Genomic DNA, 25622 nt, shown 5'->3' with positions numbered 1-25622 from the left:
TTGCTATTTCCACTTGTAATACCCCACGTAAGGGTATGGCGTTAAGTTTTAACTTTTTAGCAAAATCTTGAGATATAAATGACTTGGTTGCTCCAGAATCAAATAGGACATTTGCATGTTCAAAATTTAACAGAAGGGTACCTGCTATCACGTCAGTATTTCGGACAACATCCTGAACGGTCATGTTGAAGGTCCTATCAGCTGGGGGTCGGTTGAATGCAGCTCTGCTCATCCCTGAGACTGGGGGCTTCAATGTCGGGAAATCCTTTCTCATGTGTCCTACCTTCCCAGATTGGAAACACGTCACATTGGGTCGGGTGCAGTTGTTGGCAAGGTGTCCGATTTGGTCACATCTGTAGCATTTCAAAGGGGCTTTCGCCTGGGTACACACTCCAAGGTGTCTCCTCCTACAGGTTTGACACTCCGGTATTGGGGCACGGGGTTGGCTATGAAACGTTGCCCTAGATTGTCCGCCGCCCTGGCCAACACTCTCACTTGGGGCCTTTCTGAATCCGGGGCCTCGCACAGGTTGGGACAACACTCCCCTGACGAACCTGCTCGGAAGGCTCCTGTTCCCGGTTCCTACTCCTCCTCCTCCGCCTTGGCTTCCTATTTTCCTCTTCTTAATAAGGATTAGGTCATTCTCCTATCATAAACAATCTCCCCATCAACTAGCACTTGGTCAAATTCCTGATGTCTCTCATTTTAGGATTTTTAGTTGTGTCGTATATGTTCCCATTGCCCCACCTCAAAGGTCAAAGATGGGATCTTGAACCACTAACTGGGGATGTTTTTACTGCTCGCTATGCTGATTGTCATTTTGACGAGTCAATATTTCCGACATTAGGAGGAGATAAATTATTGCATAAGATAAACCCTGACTTGACATGGGATACATCAGGATTAAATGCTTTAGATCCGCGAACTAATCAATGTGAATCTGAAGTTCAAAGAATTATTCATATGCAAAATATTGCTAATTAAATGCTAGATGTTTTCAGTGATTCTAGGCATATTGTTAAATCACATATACCTGCCATTAATGCCCCGGCAAGGGTTGAAATACCTATTCATAAATCACTTCCCGAAGAATTGATTAATAATTCAAAACCATGCCAGAAGTGCGGTAGACCAATTAGTGCAAAAGATGTTGTACCACGAAAACGTAAAACGATTGGACATGCGTCTGAAGTGGCAAATGTTCCAGACAATACCCCATAAGTGGTATCACCTCCTGAAGAGGTTAAAACCCCTGAAGTGGTAATGAAAAAACCACCAGAAGTGGTATTGCCTCTTGAAGAGAATATTGCCCCTGAAGTGGCACATACTTCCGTAAAAGAAAAGGTACATGAAAGTTATGAGATCTCATTGAGTTATGTATATAATGGGAAATTATTGGATCGTGGGAGTATTGAAGTAGATGATGTCTATGCTTTTTCCATGGCATGTGATATTATTATGAACTCCGATCTAGAACCACAAAATATGGAAGAATGTCGACAAAGAGATGATTGGCCAAAATGGAAAGTTGCAATCCAGGAATAATTGCAATCCTTGCGCAAGAGAAATGTATTTGGACCTGCAATCCGAACACTAACTGGTGTGGTCCCCGTTGGGAACAAATAGGTATTTGTACAAAAACGAAATGAGAGAAATGAAATTATAAGATATAAAGCCCGGCTCGTAGCTCAGGGATTCTCTCAAAGACCTAGATTTGATTACCCGGAAACTTACTCTCCTGTGATGGATGGAGTTACTTTTCGTTTTCTTATGGGTATGACTTGTATGGAAAAATTGGAAACACGTCTGATGGACGTTGTGACAAGCTACCTATATAGATCACTTGATAGTGATATCTATATGAAAATACCTGAAGGATTAAATTGGATGAGGCTAAGAATCGTCATTTATACTCAATTAAATTACAACGATCAATATATGGACTGAAACAATCTGGACGTATGTGGTACAACAGGCTTAGTGAATACCTATTGAATGATGGGTATGTTAATGATAAATATGTCCATGTGTATTTATTAAAAGATCTAAAACTGGTTTCATTATTATTGATGTATATGTGGATGATTTATATATTGTAGGTATTTCTGAAGATATTACTAATGCTGCTAATTATTTGAAAAATGAGTTTGAGATGAAAGATCTTGGAAAGACAAAGTTTTGTTTAGGTTTACAGGTGTTACACTTAATCTTCAGGAATATTTGTTCATCAATCAACCTACACAGAAAAAAGTTCTTGATCGATTTTACATGGACAAATCTCATCCTCTAACTACACCAATGGTGGTTCGGTCACTTGAAGTTGAAAAGGATCCATTTCGTCCCAGAAAAGAAGATGAAGATCAATTTGACCAGAAGTTCCATATCTCAGTGCAATTGGCGCTCTTATATACCTCGCAAACAACACACGACCTGATATTGCTTTTGCTATGAATCTATTAGCAAGATTCAGTTCATATACAATTAAAAGACATTGGGATGGAATGAAGCATATATTGAGATATCTTCACGGGACAATTGATCTTGGATTATTCTTTCCAAATAATTCGAAATCACAGCTTGTTGGATATGCAGATGCCAGATACTTATCAGATCCTCATGTTAGACGATCACAGATAGGTTACTTATTCACATATTGCGGTACTACTATCTCTTGGAAATCTACAAAGCATACCATGGCTGCAACTTAATCAAATCACGCAGAATTACTAGCAATCCATAAAGCAAGTAGGGAATGTGTCTGGCTACGATCCATAATCCAATATATTCAGCATTCATGTGGATTATCAAATGTTACAGACGGCCCCACTATTTTGTTTGAAGATAATTCAGCTTGCATTAAACAGTTAAAGGAAGGATATATCAACGAAGATCGAACAAAACACATCTTACCAAAATTCTTCTACACTCACGAATTACAAGAGAATGGAGATATTGAGGTACAACAAGTTCGATCATGTGATAATCTGGCGGATATACTTACAAATTCACTACCGACATCAACATTTGAAATGCTACAAAATAACATCAGAATGTGGAGATTGAAGAACATATTACATCAAGATGTCAATATGTGAGATATTTTATTCAGGGGGAGACTGTACTCTTTTTCCTTCGTCAGGGTTTTTATCCCACCGGGTTTTTCCTTGCAAGGTTTTAATGAGGCAGTCAATCTTTGAGATACTCACATTTGACAATCAAGGGGGAGTGTTATAATAATGATTGTCAAATTTTATTAAGGAAGACTCGCGATACTTACTAAGGAAGACTCGTGATAGAGTATATATTTATATATATTTAATATGATTTTATTCCTCATATTTATTATATTTTACATTTAATTGGATTTTTATTAAAAAATTGTAATGTTTTATTGTAGGAGACAAGGAATCCTAAACTTGGAAGTATTGGAGAATAAAAAGCTGATTTTGAAGATTTATTAGAAGATAATTCGGATTTGTTGGACTGCACGCTCATGCTACACTGTTTGGGCCATATCTTGAGATCCAGAAGTCCGAATTGGATGATTCAACAGACCACGCGAAGATAATGAGATTCTCTATCATTATAAGGTGGTCCAGAGATCAATATCCATCTAGAGCGGCCCAGAATTTCTGAAGAAAAGTCAACTATGAATTTTACCTAGAAAACAGAATCAGTTTGGGAAACTTATTTATATTTTCCTTAAAATATTAAAATAGATTAATTAGATACAAATAGATACATCAGATATTATTATTAGGTATTGAGTTCCTGGAGAAGAAAAAGGGAGGATACGCTCAAGAGGGATAAAGCTCAAGAAGAAGAGATTGTTGCATCTACAGATTTTATCTTTCTTCCTTACTTTTCCATCATATTTATATACTCTTGTGTATTGGTTTCTTTTGAGATGATGAACTAAATTTATCTCTATGCCTTTAATGGATTCTTTTGTTAATATATAAGTAATATTCTTCTATCTCTGTTTTTGTGGTCATATTAGTTGTTTATATTGGTTTGTGTTTAATACTTCTCAAAGATTGATCACCCTTGAGATTGATTTAGTAATTTAGGCGGACTTGGAAGAGAAACCCTAAGTTAAGACCCAATCAATATATCTTAGGATTAGTATTTATATTAATTTGTGGTTAGGATAGGAATATACCTAAACACCCAAAGAAGTCCAATTAAGACAAAATTTAATGCTATTTATGCTTTTAAATTCTACATAGGAATATGGGAGTTATTGTATAAATTAGAGTCACTTGAGATTCGGAAGGTCCTTGTGAATATATAATTGTCTTAGACTAGCAATTAGACCACGAGAATAGAGGTTAGAGGAGAAACTTATTGAAGAACATTAGATGAAATTAAAGCCCTGGTTTTTATTATCTTGGAATTTATTATTCGCTTTTGTGTTAGTTTAATTATTTAGTGGTAATTTAATAAAAAACTTCATTTGATTTCTATTTGACTTGAATTGAAAGAAAAGTAGTAATTGGTATTTAACATCTTATTAATAGTCTTCGTGGGAACGAATTTATATACTACTTATTGCGATACGTGCTCTTGCTTTAAGGTTGTAAAATCGACAACAAGTTTTTGGCGCCGCTGCCAGGGACTTTTTTTAAGTATTTATTTGTTAATATCATTGCACTATTTAGTACTTTGAGATCAAGTTATTAATTATTCTTTTGTTCATCTTTGTAGGGTTTGATTTTGTATGCGTAGACGTGACTCATCTTCACTTCTTCCACTTGATTTGGAGATTGAGAAAACTGCGAAAAAGAATCGTAAGAAAGTAAAGGAAGCAAAGATTCAAGTCTGTACAATGGGTGATAATGGGAACAACATTGAAGGAGTTCAACCTGAAAGACGCTTGCGGGTTAAGGAGTACATAATGCCTTCTTTCGATGGCATTCACTCTAATATTGCGAGACCCGTCATTGCTGTAAATAATTTTCATGTTGATTCAGCTACAATGCAAGCTATCAGGGACAACAAATTTCATGGTCTTTCTACTGAAGATCCTAATGCTCACTTGAGGAATTTTCTTGAGATTGTTGATAATTTCAAGGTTAATGGTGTTACTGAGGAGACTATAAAACTGAGGCTATTCAGTCGGTCACTTGATGTAAGAGCAAGGGAATGGTTGGACTCTCTACCAATTAACTCTATAACTATATGGAATCAGCTTGTTGAGAAATTTCTAAACAAGTATTTTTCCCCAGCAAAGACAGAGCACCTACTTAAAGAAATTCAGAATTTTCAGCATTCGATATGGAATCTCTTTATGAAGCTTATGAGAGGTTTAAAGATCTCTTGAGGAAGTGTCCACATCATGGGCTATCTGATCAGCAGAAGATTCGTACATTCTATAATGGATTGACATTACAATGTGCTACTCAAGTTGACGGAGCTGCGAGGGGTTCATTGATTAACCAGTATCTAGAAGATGCGTTCGAGATTCTATAGGACATCACTTCCAACAACTACATGGTGTATGATCGAGCAAGTTCAAAGAATGTGGCAGGTATGTATGAAGTTGATCCATTTACATCTTTCTCATCTAAAATGGTATCACAATTTGAAGCCTTAAATAAAAAGCTTGAGTCATTATCAGTGGATAGGCATCAACTAGTGCAACAGGTTCAACAAGTTCAGAATTCTCCAACATTTTGTGATATGTGTGGAGAAGGACATCCAACTCAACAATGTCCATTGATGTATCATGGTGCATCACAATCGAGTACGGTGAACTATGTCGGGATTTCCAATAATAAGCAAAATAATCCTTATTTAAATACGTACAATCCTGGTTGGAGAAATCATCCAAACTTTTCATGGAACAATAATACAGGCCCAAACATGCCATACAAGTATAATGTACCTCCTGGTTTTTTAAAAACAACTAAGATCACAAGAGATTGAGAAGAAGCCAACTACTGAAGATCTTCTTCTTCAATATATGCAAAAAACAGATGTTGTGATTCAAAGTCAAAATGCATCTATGAGAGCTTTGGAGATGCAGATGGGTCAACTAGCTAGTGCACTCAACAATCATCCACAAGGTCCCTTGCCAAGTGATACTGAGCCGAATCCAAAGAATGATAGGAAAGAGTACTGCAAATCAATAACTTTGAGAAGTGGTAAGGAAATTGAGGGGAACTCAATTAATGTTGATAAAGAGGCTGTAAAGGAATCTGAATCTAATGAGGAGCCTCAGAAGTTGGTACATGAAGAATCAATTGTAATCCAACAAGAGCCACAAGTTCAAGCATAAACACCAAAGAAGCATGTATATCCGCCTCCTCCATATCCTCAACGTTTGCAAAAGCAGAGGCAAGATAAACAGTTCCTGAAATTCATGGATGTTTTCAAGAAGCTTTCTATTAATATTCCATTTGTTGAAGCTTTGGAGCAGATACCGAGCTATGTCAAGTTCATGAAAGATATTTTATCAAGAAAGAGAAGATTGGAAAATTTTGAAACAGTGGTATTAACTGAAGAATGTATTGCTATTTTACAGAAGAAATTACCTCCAAAACTCAAGGATCCTAGGAGTTTCACTATTCCATGCACTATTGGGACACAAAATTTTTGGAGAGCTCTGTGTGATTTAGGAGCAAGCATTAATTTAATGTCGCTATCCATTTTTATGAAGCTTGGAGTTTGAGAGTTAAAGCCTACTTCAGTGCGGTTACAACTTGCAGACAGATCATATGCATATCCAAGGGGAATAGTGGAAGATGTTCTTGAAGGTTGATAAATTTATATTTCCTGCGGATTTTATTATCCTTGATATGGAGGAAGACGAGGAAATCCCTCTGCTATTTGGTAGACCGTTCTTAGCCACAGGAAGGACCCTTATTGATGTGCAAAAAGAAGAGCTCTGATGCCAATGATGGAATTTACGGATGAGCGGAAGCGTGAAATAACAATTATTCCGTAAAAACCATATACCGCACATATAGAAAAACATATAAAAGGGAAAAACTGAGGAATCGAAATCATACCTCGTGAATCGAAGCTTTATAAAATTGGAGTGCTAGCAGTTGCTCCTCAATGTGTGAAGCACTCTACCGGTATCCACCAAGAACGATCCTCTTCGATGAACCCTTTTATAAAACTAAGCTTTTATAAAATGGAGTTTTAGGAGAGAGAGAGAGAAGAAAAAGATGGAGGCTAGGGTTTTCACAAAACCAAAATTATGTGTCTTGTCAAATGAGCCATCCATCTCATTCTATTTATAGGACTCTCCTAGGATTTTATAATATATCTTTATATATTTTAACCCCCACATTTTATCTTCATAAAATACTTTAATAATAATTAAAACTATTTTAATCATTATTCCTTTTTCTTAACTATTTAGAAAAAATAATTCTCTCTCTCATTATTCATCAAAGGAAATATTCTTTTATGGTGTGACCCTGTAGGTTCAATATTATGCCGGTAGTAGAAATAAATAATAATAAACTTTTTATTAATTATTTATATAAATATTAAAATTCACTAAATATAATTAACTGATTAATAATATTTATTCTACATCGTGAGTGATGCTTCTCAACATATCGCGACTATCCGGATAATATGAATTCACTGCTTAGAATACCAAGAACCTATCAGTGAATAGTTACCGTGCAATTAACTCCTTCTACCCTCTAATGTCCTGATTAAATATAAGGCATGGATCTTGTGTCAAGCCTATCTAATTTAATCATTTGCTTTCCCATTCACTATGCTCAGTTCTATGTAAATTAGAAACTCCTTTCTAATTTCATCCACTCTGGCCAGAGATTCCTGAACTAGCATAAGTGGATCAGCTATGAAAATTCTATTCCTTCACTGGAAGGGGTAGATCCTTTATTGATCATACACTATCTTCGTGTACAAATTCCTATACCCAGTAGATCCCTAATAATTGTCCCTGGAGACTAAGAACTAAACCAAAGCATAGTTCAGTGTACACAAGATGACTATGATGACCTCAAGTCTAAGGATACTTGTACAACTATCACTATATGAACAACTGCTGACACGTGAGTGAACTCCATCAGTTGTTCAGCTGTGCGAGTCATGTTCAGTGAACTTATTCTATAATAAGCACCTACATACTAGCTATAGTGTCACCACACAAATGCCTATGAGAACAGACATCCTTCATAATGAAGCAAGCATAGTATGTACCGATCTTTGCGGATTATTAATTACCAGTTAGTAATCCTATGACCAGGAACTATTTAAGTTTAGAGTTACCATCTTTTAGGTCTCACTATTATGATCTCATCATAATCCATAAAAAGCTTTACTCTAAACTATGGTATATCTTATTTAAACACTTAAATAGATAGAGCCCGTAATAAAAACAAAACAAGTCTTTTATTAATATCAATGAAATCAAAACAGATTACATAAAAAGTTATTCCTAAATCCTCGTACATGATTGGACTTAGGATATATCTCTTTCAATCTCCCACTTGTACTAAAGCCAATCACTTTGGTATCTAATACCCATCCTGTCTTTGTGACGATCAAAGTGACTCTGAGAAAATGGCTTTGTGAGTTGGTCTACTACGTTGTTATGTGTGTCAACTCTCTCGATCTTGACATCTCCTCTTTCAATGATTTCCCTAATCAAATGAAAGCGTCGCAAAACATGTTTGGAATTTTTATGAGACCTAGGTTCCTTGGCTTTTGCTATTGCTGCGTTGTTATCACAATACAACACAATAGGCTCCACAATGCTAGGAACAACTCCCAACTCAGAAACAAATTTCCTCATCCAAACGGCTTCTTTTGCAGCCTCACTTGCAGCTATATATTCTGCTTCCGCTGTGGAGTCAGCCATTGTCGACTGTTTGGAACTCTTCCAACTTATCGCACCACCATTTAGAGTAAACACGTACCCCGACATGGATTTACTATCACTCTCTGATTGAAAACTAGAGTCAGTATAACCCTCTATTTTCAGATCAGATTCACCACCAAAAACAAGAAAAATGTCCTGAGTCCTTCGCAAGTACTTAAGGATGTTTTTCACTGCTTTCCAGTGGTCTTCACCTGGATTGGACTGATATATGCTCGTCACACTTATTGAATAAGCAACATCAGGCCTTGTACACAACATCGCGTACATGATAGATCCTATTGCTGAAGCATAAGGAATCTTACTCATACGCTCTCTTTCCTCAGGTGTCTTAGGAGACAATTTTTCGGAAAGGGACACTCCATGGCTCATCGGTATGAGACCTCTTTTCGAGTTTTCCATGCTAAACCTTTTAAGCACTTTCTGGATGTATGTACCCTGGGTAAGACCTATCATTCTTCTAGATCTATCTCTATAGATCTTCATACCGAGAATGTAGGATGCTTCTCCCAAGTCCTTCATAGTGAAGTTCTTCGATAGCCACACTTTTACTGATTGCAGCATCGGTATATCATTTTCTATAAGAAGTATGTCATCCACATACAATACAAGAAATGTTACCGCGCTCTCACTAACCTTCTTGTAGACACATGATTCATCTATGTTTTTGATAAAACCAAACTCTTTGAATGTCTCATCAAAACGGATGTTCTATCTACGAGAAGCTTGCTTTAAACCATATATGGTTCGCAGTAGCTTACACACTAGGTGTTCATTTCCCTTAGAAAGAAAACCCTCTGGTTGTGTCATATACACTTCCTCTTCAAGTTTCCCATTGAGGAAGGCCGTTTTCACGTCCATTTTCCAGATCTCATAGTCGTAGTAAGCAGCAATCGCAAGCAAAATCCGAATTGATTTTAACAGGGCTACAGGCGAAAAAGTTTCATCAAAGTCAATCCCTTGTCTTTGTTTGAATCCTTTTGCCACGAGCCTGGCCTTATAGGTCTCTACCTGGCCATCTGCTCCAATCTTTCTCTTATATACCCACTTGCACCCAATAGGCTTAACACCTTCAGGCGCTTCAACCAGAGTCCATACTTGGTTGGTATACATAGATTCCATTTCGGATTTCATGGCACTTTGTCATTTCTCTGAGTCAACACTACTCATAGCCTCATTATAGGTCATAGGGTCGTCATCATCAATGATTGACAACTCATTGTCATTCTCAATGACAAGGCCATAATACCTCTCAGGTTGGCGAGACACTCTCCCTGACCTACGAATGGGTTGTTCCACAGAAGGTTGTTCAGTCTGAACAGGTGTTTCCACTTGAACCGTAGTAGTTTGTGCTTCTTGAACTTCATCAAGTTCAATTTTGCTCCCACTGTTTCCTTCAAGGATAAACTCCTTTTCCAAGAAGGTAGCATGTCTGGAGACAAACACCCGATGATCGGTGTAAAAGTAATACCCTAAAGTCTCTTTAGGATATCCCACAAAACTACATTTTACGGATCGAGATTCCAGCTTATCTGGGTCAACTTTCTTGACATAAGCTGGACATCCCCAAATCTTAACGTGTTTAAGACTCGGTTTCCTTTCTTTCCATATCTCATATGGAGTTTGAGGAACAGATTTGGAAGGCACCTTATTCAGTAAATATGCTGAGGTTTCCAATGCGTAACCCCATAGGAATACTGGAAGATTTGCATAGCTCATCATGGACCGAACCATGTTTAACAGAGTTCGATTTCTCCTTTCAGATACCCCATTCAACTGTGGAGTATATGGAGGAGTCCAATGGGAGACTATACCATTTTCTTTGAGATAATCTAGAAACTCTCCATTCAAGTATTCACCACCTCGATCTGATCGAAGAGTTATAATACTGTGTTTGGTTTGTTTCTCCACTTCATACTTATACTCTTTGAACTTTTCAAAGGCTTCAGACTTGTGTTTCATCAAATACACATATCCGAATCTAGATCTATCATCTATGAAAGTAATGAAGTACAAAAATCCACCCATGGCTTGCGTAGACATTGGTCCACATACATCTGTGTGTACCAATCCTAGCAAATCTGCAGCCCTCTCTCCATGTCCACTAAATGGAGACTTGGTCATTTTACCCAATAGACAAGACTCGCATGTAGGATATGATTCAAAATCAAAGGGGTCTAGTAACCCTTCCTTATGCAATGTCCGAAGTCTATTTTCACTAATATGACCTAGCCTACAGTGCCATAAATAGGTCAGATTTTCATCATCTTGTTTTCTCTTATTAGTTTGTTCAATCTGAAGTAAATCATGCTCTACGTCACATACATACAGACCATTATTTAAAATTCCACGTCCATAAAGAATATTATCTCTAAGGATAGAACATTCATTATTCTTAATAATAAATGAAAAACCATCCAAATCCAACATAGGGATAGAAACAATATTCCTGTCAATAGAGGGAACGTAATAACAATTATTCAAAATAATAGTCTTGCTCGTAGGCATATGTAAACTAAATGATCCTACAGATATGGCCGCAACCCTTGCTCCATTGCCCATACGTAGAATCACCTCATCTTTTTCAAGATTCCTACTTCCCTTCAGTCCTTGCAACGAATTGCAAATATGAGAACCACAGGCGGTATCTAATACCCAAGTAGAAATTTGACCTAGTGACATATTAACTTCGATCAAAAACGTGCCTGAATCAGAAGCGGTAGTCTTACTACCCTTCTTCTTCTTCAATTCTGCAAGGTAAACCTTGCAGTTTCTCTTCCAGTGCCCTAACTTGTTACAGTGAAAGCATACAGCTAAATTAGGATCAGTCAACTTGTGAGCATCTAGTATGCTCCTGAGTGATAGTGCAGAAGACATAATATAGTAAATCTGTAAATGATAAACACATAACAACACTTAGCAAATATTCAATTTCATTTCAAAACACTATATGAATCGGGTCTTTATTCATAAGTGGCTCCCACTAGTTCATCTAATTTATTCAACCCCCTACGTGAAAAATTAAGCATTCATAATGCTAGTGGGAATAGGGTTCCTACATTCCATCACACAACCTCGGCTGTGGCACGAACCGCCATGTAATGTTCAATAGGCGGACAACTCTTGTCAATTACATCTTATGTTATTCCCTAATCAAACTTTAGCCTCTTGAATACTTGAGTCACGGCTGTGGCATGACAAACTCAATATTCTAAGTCAAGTCTAACCCAACATTTCGTACAATTGAATCAGTCTCCAACGGCCCACGGCTGTGGCACGTACCGACCTTTAGATTCTAATTCAATGTACACATCTCTATATAATAGACAAGTATTTCTTATTTCGAAATCAAAGCCCTCGGCTGTAGCACGAACCGACAATGATTTAAAAATAAGAACCACTTTCTATCATGTTGGAAGGCTATGACCGACACAAGCCCGTTGTGTCATTGGCCAATTACTACTTGATATTATTTAATTTTAGAGGGATTATATTACATTACAATTATAATCATATTATAAAGAGATTTTTCCTTTTAAATTAAATATTTCAAATCAATAATCGATAATCAGATGATTCTCAGATCGGGTGGAGCATTGTCAAGAGGCGTCACTTAATAACCCTTTCTTACAGATAGAAATCTGTTGTTGACAGAATCATCCTTTCTCTCAAAATTGAAAATTCATATTTAATTACGTGTTTCATAAACACAAGAATCTCATGATTGTATTCATAATATTATTGTCAAGACAAGAAACAATTCCTATTCTAGATTTTCTAGAGCACGCCTTATATTGATTTAAGTTCACCTAAATCTATCATCGCATGGTAAACACAGGCATATATCTCATATATAAAAATAAATAAACAAGTAAGCATGCAAGTAATATCATGTCACACATTGATATAATGATGTATGGATTTATTATAGCATTTAAAAGCAATTAAAACAATTAAAACATGCTTTAAAACACTTTCGGGAATATAAACAGTTCAAAACTTTTATATAAAAAATATTTTACCACTCCATTAGATCCGTCTCGGAAAAATGAATCCAACGATATATTGCACGCCCAAAACGGAGTTACGAAACTCCCAAAAATCAAATTTTAAAAGGACAGATGGGCTGTAACGCATGTACGTAATGCGTTACAACACTGTTGAGCCATTTACGCGTGTAACGCATTCCGTAAATGCGCAACACACCCCGCGTGTGCGACTCACGCGCCCGCACAGCCGCAGCAGGTTTTTGCCTCACCCTTTTTTTTCTGCCTGCTACCAGCCGTGTCTGTTTGCTTGTGAACCGTTACAAAAAAAATTGTAACCCCCTTTCCTTTTACTCCCTAATTAATAACTCTTTATTAATTTATTATTTTAATTTTATTATTAATAAATCAATTAACATTTAATTAATAAATTAATAAAAATCAAAATAATATGATTTCTTAAATCAGGGAGTAGCAGAAAAATACCAAAACAGCCATGGGTCCTTGTGCAAATTTTAATCATAATTATTCACATGCATAATTATTTTATGAATTTTATTTAAAACAATTTTAAAAAATTCATAACAAATAATCTACACATCACAAAATTATGAAAAAAATATCTAGATGATCTACAACACTTGTAGAACCCAGATCAGTAGTCAAAATCTCATGCTAAAATTATTTCAAATTAATTCATAATTAAATCCAAATAAACTTGCAAAAATCATAATAAATCCATACATGCATTAAAAAATCTGAATTTGTTTTATATGAATCTCTATATGCAGAACCTAGCTCTGATGCCAATGATGGAATTTATGGATGAGCGGAAGCGTGAAATAACAATTATTCCGTAAAAACCATATACCGCACATATAGAAAAACATATAAAAGGGAAAAACTAAGGCATCGAAATCATACCTCGTGAATCGAAGCTTTATAAAATTGGAGTGCTAGCAGTTGCTCCTCAGTGTGTGAAGCACTCTACCGGTATCCACCAAGGACGATCCTCTTCGATGAACCCTTTTATAAAACTAAGCTTTTATAAAATGGAGTTTTAGGAGAGAGAGAGAGAGAGAAAAGAAGAAGATGAAGGCTAGGGTTTTCACAAAACCAAAATTATGTGTCTTGTCAAATGAGCCATCCATCTCATTCTATTTATAGGACTCTCCTAGGGTTTTATAATATATCTTTATATATTTTAACCCCCACATTTTATCTTCATAAAATGCTTTAATAATAATTAAAACTATTTTAATCATTATTCCTTTTTCTTAACTATTTAGAAAAAATAATTCTCTCTCTCATTATTCATCAAAGGAAATATTCTTTTATGGTGTGACCCTGTAGGTTCAATATTATGCCGGTAGTAGAAATAAATAATAATAAACTTTTTATTAATTATTTATATGAATATTAAAATTCACTAGATATAATTAACTGATTAATTATATTTATTCTACATCGTGAGTGATGCTTCTCAATATATCGCGACTATCCGGATAATATGAATTCACTGCTTAGAATACCAAGAACCTGTCAGTGAATAGTTACTGTGCAATTAACTCCTTCTACCCTCTAATGTCCTGATTAAATATAAGGCATGGATCTTGTGTCAAGCCTATCTAATTTAATCATTTGCTTTCCCATTCACTATGCTCATTTCTATGTAAATTAGAAACTCCTTTCTAATTTCATTCACTCTGGTCAGAGATTCCTGAACTAGCATAAGTGGATCAGCTATGAACATTCTATTCCTTCACTGGAAGGGGTAGATCCTTTATTGATCATACACTATCTTCGTGTACAAATTCCTATACCCAGTAGAGCCCTAATAATTGTCCCTGGAGACTAAGAACTAAACCAAAGCATAGTTCAGTGTACACAAGATGACTATGATGACCTCAAGTCTAAGGATACTTGTACAACTATCACTATGTGAACAACTGCTGACACGTGAGTGAACTCCATCAGTTGTTCAGTTGTGCGAGTCATGTTCAGTGAACTTATTCTATAATAAGCACCTACATACTAGCTATAGTGTCACCACACAAATGCCTATGAGAACAGACATCCTTCATAATGAAGCAAGCATAGTATGTACCGATCTTTGCGGATTATTAATTACCAGTTAGTAATCCTATGATCAGGAACTATTTAAGTTTAGAGTTACCATCTTTTAGGTCTCACTATTATGATCTCATCATAATCCATAAAAAGCTTTACTCTAAACTATGGTATATCTTATTTAAACACTTAAATAGATAGAGCCCGTAATAAAAACAAAACAAGTCTTTTATTAATATCAATGAAATCAAAACAGATTACATAAAAAGTTATTCCTAAATCCTCGTACATGATTGGACTTAGGACATATCTCTTTCAAGCACGTCCACCCCCAGGGCGCGTCCTCATTCTATGGGTTACACCCATTGCATCTTACTTTCAAATGACTCATATTACTCACTTCACCCAATATTGGGCGCATCCTACCCCTGGGACGCGTCCTCCCCTCGTGCGTTGTAGCCTAAAACCTAATTCTTCAGCCTTTTGCCCCAATTCAATTCCAATTGACCTGTATTTGATCCGAGATGATCCAGTACCAAATTTTGGCTATAACAACTACCCCCCGAATTCCATATGAAGTTGGAAATAAAACTGGAATTCTAATATCTAAATCCAAGCAAAAATTTGTGTCATTATCCAATCGTATGAGTGTGCGTCTTCCGCATCTTCCTCTATGAGTGCGCGTTCTCAATCAAGGCCGCGTCTTCGGAATCTTATCCTCTTATTGACCATGATGGCGCACTATCACTCTTTGTTGCGTTTATAATCGTCATCCACATTTATTCCTTCCTTCACTTATGAATACCCCTTCTCTTCTTGATAACTTTAACCTTGATTTTTTGAGAGAAGCTTACCACTTATGCACCACATCTCTAAGCTTACATGAGCTAACTCGGTATAATAAACAACAGATATTGTACAAAAGTGTGCACCTCACATACCTTGGAAAAGCATAATTTATTAACAAAGGTTGAGGGTTTTCTCTAACTTTTTTATTTCAATATTTTTCTCCTATGGGCGCACCTTAGACTGAAAGGGTCATCATAGGAGGGCGCGCTCAAAGGAAAGGCACGATTATAATAAAAAACTCATTCTCTGATCTTCAACTAATAAATAACCTTTGATGTAAGGTGGATGTGCCTTGTTGGTGAGAAAGATCCTTCCACCGATGACACAATACCATTTCATATTTGATTTCTTGCTTCTTGCCAAATCATAGCTCCAAACTGCTGATCTCGTATTTTCCATAAAAAGTGTGATTCTTTTATTCAAATCAAAGTCGAGTATTTATAAGGTTTTCTATAATCACTAAATATTAGAGGGCACACCTTTTAAAGGGGCGGCATCTTCCTCAACAAAATTAACATTCTTAGAAGACGCGTTCTCTTTACGAGGAGTGTCTTCCTCGACAAAGGTAACTTTCTTGGAGGGCGCGTCGTTTGTATGAGACGCGTCTTCCTCAACAAAGGTATTCATCTTTGGAGGGACCTTTCTCTGTAAGAGGCGCGTCTACCTCGACAAGGTAACAACCTTGGAGGGCGCTTTCTCTGTAAGAGGCGCGTCTACCTCGATAAGGTAACAACCTTGGAGGGCGCGTCGTCTCTTTGATGAGCGGCTTATTTTGACAAGGTCTTCATCCTTGGAGGACGCGTCCTCTCTGAGAGGAGCGGCTTATCTCGATAAGGTCTTCATCATTAGAGGACGCGTCCTCTGTAAGAGGCGCATCTACCTCAGCAAGTGTTTTCATCCTTGGAGGGCGCTTCCTCTCTAAGAGGAGCATCTACCTCGATAAGGGGAATCATCCTTGAAGGGCGCGCCCTCTGTCATAGACGCATCTACCTCGATAAGGGAAAACATCCTTGGAGGGCGCGTCCTCTGTTAGAGACGCATCCACCTCGACAAGGGAAATCATCCTTGGAGGGCGCACCCTCTATCAGAGACGCATCCACCTCGATAAAGGAAATCATCCTTGAAGGGCGCGTCCTCTGTCAGAGTCGCATCCACCTCGACAAGGGAAATCATCCTTGGAGGGTGCGTCCTCTGTCAGAGACGCATCCACCTCGACAAGGGAAATCATCCTTAGAGGGCGCGTCCTCTGTCAGACACACATCCACCTCGACAAGGGTATTCATCTTTAGAGGGCGCGTATTCTGTCAGAGACGCATCCACCTCGACAAGGGTATTCATCCTTGGAGGGCGCGTCCTCTGTCAGAGACGCATCCACCTCGACAAGGGAAATCATTCTTGGAGGGCGCGTCCTCTTTTAGAGACGCATCCACCTCGAAAAGGGAAACCATCCTTGGAGGGAGCGTCCTCTGTAAGAGGAGCATCTACCTCGACAAGAGAAATCATCCTTGGAGGGCGCGTCCTCTGTAAGAGGAGCATCTACCTCGACAAGGGGAATCATCTTTGGAGGGCGCGTCCTTTGTAAGAGGAGCATCTACCTCGACAAGGGTCTTCTACAGAATCTTCATGTAACAAAACTAAATCAAAGATCAATATTTTTAGAAGGCTTTTATCTTCAACAAAGCTCAAGGATGCAGAAACTATCTCTTGTTGAAACATCTCTCAGCGAGGCATCTCACGAAGTGGTATCTGATAAAGGGCATCTCACTCTCAGAGACATTTTCTTGAAGTTGAGCGTTTTCTTAAACATGGATGTTTTCCTGACCTTGAGCATCTCTCTGATTTTTAGGAAAATCCATATATCTTACTCATGTGGCAATACGTAACACCACAGAACTAATGAGAGGTGACCTACCCCCGAGCGTGCACCCTGTCAAAAATACTTTGTAGCCTCATCTTCCTCATTTGTTTATAATGCAACTCCCATATTTTCTTTTCTTGCCAAAATTAACCAGATGACCTTGGTAATCATAGTGAAAGAAAAAACCTTAACATATGAGACAAATATGCTCAGGGTGTTAGTGTAGGTGCCCTAGAGGCAATACATTATTCTTTTAAATCTTTATGTCAGTTGATCATTCAATAAATGGATTTATTATGACCTTAATTACTGCGATATTTTGTTTGCATAATAAATGTCCTTAGAATCATGATACACATTGTATAGTTTAAGTACATGACTTGAACTTGATATTATATAATATATCATATTCTTAAAGGTCCCTAGTCGAGTATTATTATATAGGACAATAATAATACATAGATAGACTAGTATGTTATTTGACAAGATAACCACATCTCATTGGTTATAAGTATGGGGATATTAAAGTCAATACATGGGTACATGTGAGAGAACATGGTACTGGACAGACCCACAGTGAGATTCTTCATGTTTAATAAAGTTATAAGAAAGACTCACAGTGATAATGGTGTAACGATCCTTTGACTTGAAATCATTATATTTCTATACGAGGATTAATATACTTTGACTACATTAAAAGTTACTTTTGATCGGGTGATGATAAAAGTGGACATCGGGTATATCATGAGTCGTATGAGAAATATGAATGATAGATAAATGATTTAACCCTCCTATAATTAGGAGAGATATTATTGACCTCTTGATTGAGTGAGATTATAAAAAGCATGGTCATGCTCAAATAATGATTTGTCTTGATAGTCTACTCATGGATCAAGTAAACCCGGATTAAATGTTGCAGAGGATGACTAAATACATGCCTCGAATTTAATCTATAATATGTATGGTTAAAGGGATTATATTACACGAAAAACATTAATCACGAAAGGTTTTATCTAATCACGATTTAATTATTGTTTAATTGGGTAACAATGATGTATTACTAGATACCAGTCATTGTTTATAATTTTATTAGAGAATAAAATTATTTCCAAATAAATAATAGCCTATAGGGTCACACAAATAGAGCACTTAATGGAATAGTTAATTTAAATTGTGGATTTAAATTAATTGATGATGATTTGAATTTTATTATAATTAAGTAAGACTTAATTGAGATAATATAAATTCGAATTAACGGGAATGTTTTTGCCCATAATAATTAAGTATGACTTAGTTATTAATTAAATAATAGAAATTTATTTTTATTATTTAATCATATACCTACTAGGGTTGGGCTTTACTGTTATGGGCCTTTTAATCAGTCATTATAAATAGATAATGATAGGTTAAGAGGTGAGTTACGTTTTGGAGAAAACCCTAGCAACAAAGAGAGGCAGAGGCAATTCAGATCGTCAAGAAAGAGGCTAGTACATCCATTCTGTAGTCAAGTTCGTGAGACGTTCTTGGAGGTGCTCGTGTGGATACCATAGAGGTGTTTCTCCGAGAGGTAGACACAAAGCGTGATAGCTAGGATCTCCGTTGAGTTCGTGAAACTTAAGCTCTTGAAAGATATGATTCGTTATCTCCATATTATTCCCACAATTATACATGGATCATATTCTTGGGTTTCGAAATTTTTGTTTTAGTTACGATTATCCGCTGTGTTTTATGCCTCGGAACCCAACACAGGGCGCGTCCTGAAAACTCGGATTATTGAGGATGTGAGGGCGCGTTCGTGGAAACTAAACTTTCGACATACTAGGAAGATCATTGTACTTCATTTGCTTCTTTCTAAATCATGTATATAATGTCGAGGAAGATAACATGGGTATTTCAATGAAGGCGCGCCTTAAGAGAGATAGCCTTGGAGAGTTTACTTGTAACTATTGAGGATATAACATTACATCCTTAGTTGGAGGAGCTCATTCATGTCCTGGGGCCTCACCTTGACAATCAAGGGGCGCATCCTAGGATTCATGGTACCTCTACTCTGATAGATTCTTTTCTCTTGAAGTTCCAATATTAAGATTCTCCTTATAGTCAATAAAGTTCATCTCACCATTAATATTATTTTGAGGGCGCGTCTTGAAAGACGAGGAAGTGGTTCCAGCCGAGCTATTCTTGAAGCAGTGACTATAACACTATTGATTATCAAGACATATTCATTAAAAACTTCCATAGGCTATCTCTTGTGGGGGCGCGCCCTGGGAGGGCAATACTCCACTGAATGTTTCACATGTAGAGGGCGCGCCTTAATATATTATGACGCAGTGCTTGGTAACTCATGAGATTTTTCCTGATAAGATTTCCTACCTGCAATAAACACAATTAATATGGAACTTGGAATGTTACCTCGAGGACGCGTCCTAGAGGGACGGACGTGTCCAGTCGGTGAATTCTCCTGAAATTTGCTGGAAGTCGTCGATGACTAGCTCGTGATAGTAATGCCTTCTTCTTGGAGTGTTCTCCTCCCGATCGTCCTCATATTTGTGCCTGATTAAGTCTTTTGATCTGAATAGTGTTCTCAAATCTTCTAAATCAAATAAGATTGTTCAGTCTTCTTATTGGAATAGGATTCTCCAATCTTCTAAATGTAATAGGATTCTCCAATCTTCTAATTAGAACATTATTCTTCAATCTTCTAATTAGAATAGGATTCTCCCATCTTCTAGATCAAATAGAATTCTTCAATCTTCTAATTAGAATAGGATTCTCCAATCTTCTAATTAGAACAAGATTCTTCAATCTTCTAAATAGAACAGGATTCTCCCATTTTCTAGATCAAATAGAATTCTTCAATCTTCTAATTGGAATAGGATTCTCCAATCTTCTATACCAAATTGGTTTCTCCCAATCTTCTAAATGGAATGGGTTTCTTGCAATCTTCTAAACCATATAGGATTTTTTGATAAAAAAATCGCAGCTGTTGTTTTCCTCTGTTTCCGGGATGCTCAACTTATATTCTCGTAGCCATATCATCTCTGAATTAAAGAGAATTCAATAAGCTTCGCGTAGGCTGTAAGATCATCCAAATCTGACTTACGGAACTCAAGATAAGGCCCAAACAGTGTAAGTAAATCGCTTAACCCGTCAAATCCGAATTTTGCATCCAACTTCGCTCATGCGTTGCCATGGCTGAAAACTTCAACCCCCATGGATGAAAATTATCATCCATGAATCTTCATCATAGTCGCAGATACTACATTCAAATCTCCTTCGACCGCCCTAGCCGAAAATAGTTATTCACGGATCTCCTTCGTGACCGTTGTTTGCAAACTCCTCTGTGGCTTTTCTTTAATTCTTGCGTAAAGAACCTTCATCGTGATGAGACATCTCTTCCTCCTGAGATTATGATCTAGATCAGCAGCCCTCCTTCTAGCGCCAATTTGTTGACGGAGGAATTTAGTATCAACAAAGTTTGAGGTTCGTCGCCGGAATCAAGATCTACGATGGTGGTTCTTCGCCTGAAAAGTGAGCGGAATATGGTGGTTGAGATAAATTGGGGGTTGAGATTGCTTAGGGTTGGTGGTGGCTCCTTATGGTTCTCGCTTCCGACCCCTTACAATTTTCCTACGTATCCCTATTTATAGGGAATCAAGCCCATGTAGTTCTTGGAGAACAAGAAATCTAATGGGCTTAGACTTCTTATTCCTAGGCCCGGTCCAGAATCCATCTTACGCTAGCTTTAGGAATGTATAACTATGAGGCCCAACCGCGAAGGCCCAAGGCTCGTTTGTAATCGCAGGACTTCATATATAATGCATCTCCCTACGCAAGGATAACATTCTGCTACAACTATCTCCCTTGAGTTACGAACGCAAGTATAGCCACGGTTCACCCCAAATGTCAGACGCGTCCCTGTCCCCCGAATGAGGATAACCCACCAGATAGCAGGACAGGTGATCCCAAGCTTTTGGGTTCAAAGTGCAGGATAACTCCAAAGTTCTCCAACGAGGACACCCGTTGAATACAAGAACAGAGCTCCCAAAGCACACACCAAAGTTCACCCCACATCCCTAACGAGGACACCCGTTGAATACAGGAGGAGGCCTTCAATCATCAGGCATACCCCTGGAGGCTTTCAAGCTTTTCACAGACATCCCCCTCCTTGACCGACTCAAGGAGGGAATTCTTCAAAGAGTACCTAAAACAAATATGTTAGTGAAAATAATCCTCCATTGCTCCTTCCATGTTTGCCTTGTCTCGAACTTGTCCCTATTTTCCTTGTCCTCGGTGAGAACAAGCCCAACCATCCAAATGAATCCAAATATATGCATCTCCCTAGGCTAGGACGCGTCCTCACCCTGTGTAATTCACACATTCTCCCTTATAATCCAAACACATAGATAATTCATATCCTGCATTTCATCTAATGAGAGTGCGTCCACCCCCAGGGCGTGTCCTCATTCTATGAGGTATACCCATTGCATCTTACTTTCAAATGACTCATATTACTCACTTTACCCAATATTGGGCGCGTCCTACCCCTTGGACGCGTCCTCCCCTCGTGCGTTGTAGCCTAAAACCTAATTCTACATCCTTTTTGCCCCAATTCAATTCTAATTGACCCGTATTTGACCCGAGATGATCCAGTACCAAATTTTGGCTATAACAACTATAATAATCAATATAATGCATCTGAGTACCATATGTAATTTCAAACCAGATTTTTGAAAACGACTAAAATTACCATTTTACAGTTATAACAGACCAAATAAATGACATGTGGTATATAATACAAAATTTACAGCATACTTAGACAGCCATTACTGACCTCAAAGAGCAAAATGTTAGAGAAACAAGATAGGAAACCGCCATTCCATGAACTATGCGCCTTATGGTAGGATGTGGTCTAATCAGAACACCGAGAGACAAAATCGAATAACACAAATTAGAACATTCAGACCACTTAGATGCAGAATCTCATGCCATAATTATTAAAATTAAAGATTAAAAAAAGTAAGAATCATTAAAACAAAGTCAGAAGGTAAGGTTGCCTTCAAATAAAAAGATGTTACGTGTAAAACTAATTAAGTTTGGAGTCACTAACGTAGAGGGAGCTCGCTGCAAGCAGTATGCAAGAAAATGTTGGAATTAATCTAAACATATAGTTTATTTAATTGCTATTTGTTTTAATAAGCCAGCTGACATGGCGAGAGTTTGTAGGAGCTGAAGTAGTCAAGTAGAGTTGGAGTCATGGTAGGAGTTCAGTTGAGTATTTTTAGCAGTAGTAGCTATTATTTAGGAATTAGTTTTGAGTCGTGCATGTTGCACATATATGTAGCTATTATTTTTCAGTTGTAAGTCTGAGAACTACTTTTACAATTTCAGCAGTTTCAGTGAATAGAATCGAGTTAAACCATATACTGTGTGTATTCTTTTGTGTGTGTTTCCAACAATCTGGTATCAAAGCTTCTTAACCTGTGAATGCCAAAGTGTATGCCAAAACCGACAAAGATGCAATCAAACAAAATAAAGGAGAACTCAGTTGGCTTGAACTATCCCATGTTAACTAAGACGAACTATGCATCGTGGTCTATCAAGCTGAAGGTTTTTATGCAGGCTCATGATGTTTGGGAGGCAATAGAACCTAAAGATCCAAAGGCTGCGTTGGTAGAGAAGACTGACAAATTGGCTCTAGCTGCGATTTATCAAAGCATACCTGAAGACGTCCTGTTGTCAATAGAGGAGAAAAAGAACGCCAAGGATACCTGGGAGGCGATAAAGACATTGTGTTTGGGAGCAGATAAAGCGAAGAAAGCAAGGATACAGACACTGAAGGTGGATTTTGAGACACTAAGCATGAAAGAAACTGAGCCACTCGATGATTTTTACTCGAAACTGAATAGCCTGGTTACTAATATCAGGGCTCTAGGGGAAACTGAGGAAGAGGTTCAAGTGGTGAAAAAAGTGTTGAGAGAAGCTCCATCTAGGTTCTTACAGATTGCTTCTGCCATAGAACAATTTGGGGATATAGAGACAATGTATGTCGAAGAGGTGATCGGGTCTTTAAAGGCTCATGAGGAGAGAACTCGTGGACAAGTCGATAACAATGAGGGGAAATTGCTATTGACTGAAGATGAATGGAAGAAGAGGGAAAATAGTGAAGGGAAATTACTTTTAACCAGCGAGGAATGGTTAAAAAGGACAGGCAAGGATGGAGCTCAAGGTACAAATGAGAATCGAGGAAGATTTGTGACTCGTGGAATTCGTGACAGGAGTAAACTAAAGTATTTTAACTGTGGAACGTATGGTCACTTTGCTTATGAATATCGTAAACCATGACGAGTAAAGAGGTCACGGCAAGAATTAGAGGCTAACTTGACACAAGTCGAGGATGAGGAACCAGCACTTTTGATGGCAGAGTGTGGAGGAAATGACAAGGAGGTTGTGCTATTGAAAGAAGGGAAGCTAATGCCATCAGTTGAGAATACTGGGAAAATCAATGTGGATGAGAACATGTGGTACTTGGACAACGGGGTCAGTAGTCATATGACTGGTCTACGATCGAAATTCAAAGCCCTAGATGAAAGTGTGCAAGGACAGGTCAGGTTCGGTGATGGGTCATCAGTATGCATTAAAGGAAAGGGTTCAGTGGCGTTGAGATGTAAGAATGGTGGGGAGAGACTCTTAACAAATGTGTACTTCATACCATCATTGTGTAGCAATATTATAAGCCTGGGGCAACTAGCAGAGGTTGGAAACAAGGTTGTATTGGATGGAGAGTTACTATGGGTGTACGAGAGGAGTGGGAGGTTGTTGATGAAGGTTCAAAGAGCTGCCAATCGACTGTACAAGTTGACTGTTACTGAAAATAAAGCTGCTTGTTTGTTGACAAAGGCTGAAGAAGAAACTTGGTTGTGGCATTCGAGGTTGGGGCATGTGAACTTTTAAGCAATGAAGATGCTGGTTGACAATGACATGGTGTGTGGCTTGCCAGTTTTGAAAATTCCAAAGAAGACATGTGAAGGATGTTTACTTTCAAAGCAGACACGGAAGTCATTCCCTGGCCAGGCATCATTTACAGCAATGGAGAAACTCGAGCTGGTTCATTGTGATTTGTGTGGTCCCATTACACCTTCGACACCTGCAAGTAACAAATATTTTATGTTGCTCATAGATGACTATAGTAGAATGATGTGGGTTTTTATGCTAAAAACAAAAGATGAGGCCTTTAGTGCGTTTAAGAAGTTTAAAGTATTGGTTGAGAAGGAGACGAAACAAGAAATTAAAGTTTTAAGAACTGACAGAGGGGGTGAGTTTTGTTCACGGGAGTTTGTAGAGTTTTGTGAAAATGCAGGTGTTCAACGACACTACACAGCCCCGTATTCACCACAACAAAACGGGGTTGTGGAACGTCAAAATCGAATGGTGGTGGCAATGGGTAGAAGCATGTTAAATGAGAGGAATGTTCCTGCAAAGTTTTGGGGAGAAGCAATACACCATGTTGTTTACATCTTGAATAAATTGCCCACTCGTGCATTGACTAAGACAACTCCGTATGAACTGTGGATGGGTAAAAGACCTCATTTGGAGCATATAAAAGTCTTCGGATGCCTAGGGTACATGAAATTACCAGCAGCACACATAAGAAAACTTGATGACAGAAGCAAGCATGTCATATACCTTGGAAAAGAATCAGGTACAAAAGCCTTCCGTTTGTATGATCCAATTGAAGATAAAATACATGTAAACAGGGATGTTCATTTTGAAGAGGAAAAGGGCTGGTCGTGGACTGAAGGGGAGTCAAAAACAAGTCAAGAAACGGGTGTATTCACTATCATAAGTCATCAATCTGATTTGCAAGCGGAGAATGTTGCAGAAAGTGAAGGTGAAGATATTTCACCACCTAGCTTAAGCAGTGCTCACAACAGCAGCAGTGGCAGTGTATCAGGAGGAGGGGGAGATTGGTGTGACAATAGTAGTAACA

At 37.8% G+C, this 25622-nt stretch overlaps 2 protein-coding genes across 2 annotated transcripts; both read left to right on the top strand.

Annotated features, from left to right (window-relative positions):
• The first annotated feature begins 729 nt into the window (after positions 1-729).
• On the top strand, positions 730-1221 carry LOC141714014 (uncharacterized). Its single transcript, XM_074517564.1, has 2 exons — positions 730-934; positions 992-1221. The coding sequence occupies exons 1-2, from the start codon at positions 730-732 to the stop codon at positions 1219-1221; spliced, it is 435 nt and encodes a 144-aa protein (XP_074373665.1).
• A 21928-nt stretch (positions 1222-23149) lies between these two features.
• On the top strand, positions 23150-23977 carry LOC141714011 (uncharacterized). The gene has a single exon (XM_074517562.1). It carries the CDS (start codon positions 23150-23152, stop codon positions 23975-23977), a length of 828 nt encoding a protein of 275 aa, XP_074373663.1.
• The last annotated feature ends 1645 nt before the right edge of the window (positions 23978-25622 follow it).

The sequence above is a fragment of the Apium graveolens genome, chromosome 1 (genome assembly GCF_009905375.1).
Source record: "Apium graveolens cultivar Ventura chromosome 1, ASM990537v1, whole genome shotgun sequence".
NCBI classification, from domain to species: domain Eukaryota; kingdom Viridiplantae; phylum Streptophyta; class Magnoliopsida; order Apiales; family Apiaceae; genus Apium; species Apium graveolens.
The sequence above is the reverse complement of the archived record's forward strand: the minus strand, read 5'-3'. Positions and strand labels throughout refer to the sequence as shown.

What these genes read in the sequence shown, in the direction of transcription:
- LOC141714011 (XM_074517562.1), top strand. Translation starts at nt 23,150, where the DNA reads ATGCAATCAAACAAAATAAAGGAGAACTCAGTTGGCTTGAACTATCCC.
- LOC141714014 (XM_074517564.1), top strand. Translation starts at nt 730, where the DNA reads ATGTTCCCATTGCCCCACCTCAAAGGTCAAAGATGGGATCTTGAACCA. An exon ending in AGATCCGCGAACTAATCAAT is followed by an intron (nt 935 to 991) that starts GTGAATCTGAAG and finishes ATTAAATGCTAG; the next exon opens with ATGTTTTCAGTGATTCTAGG.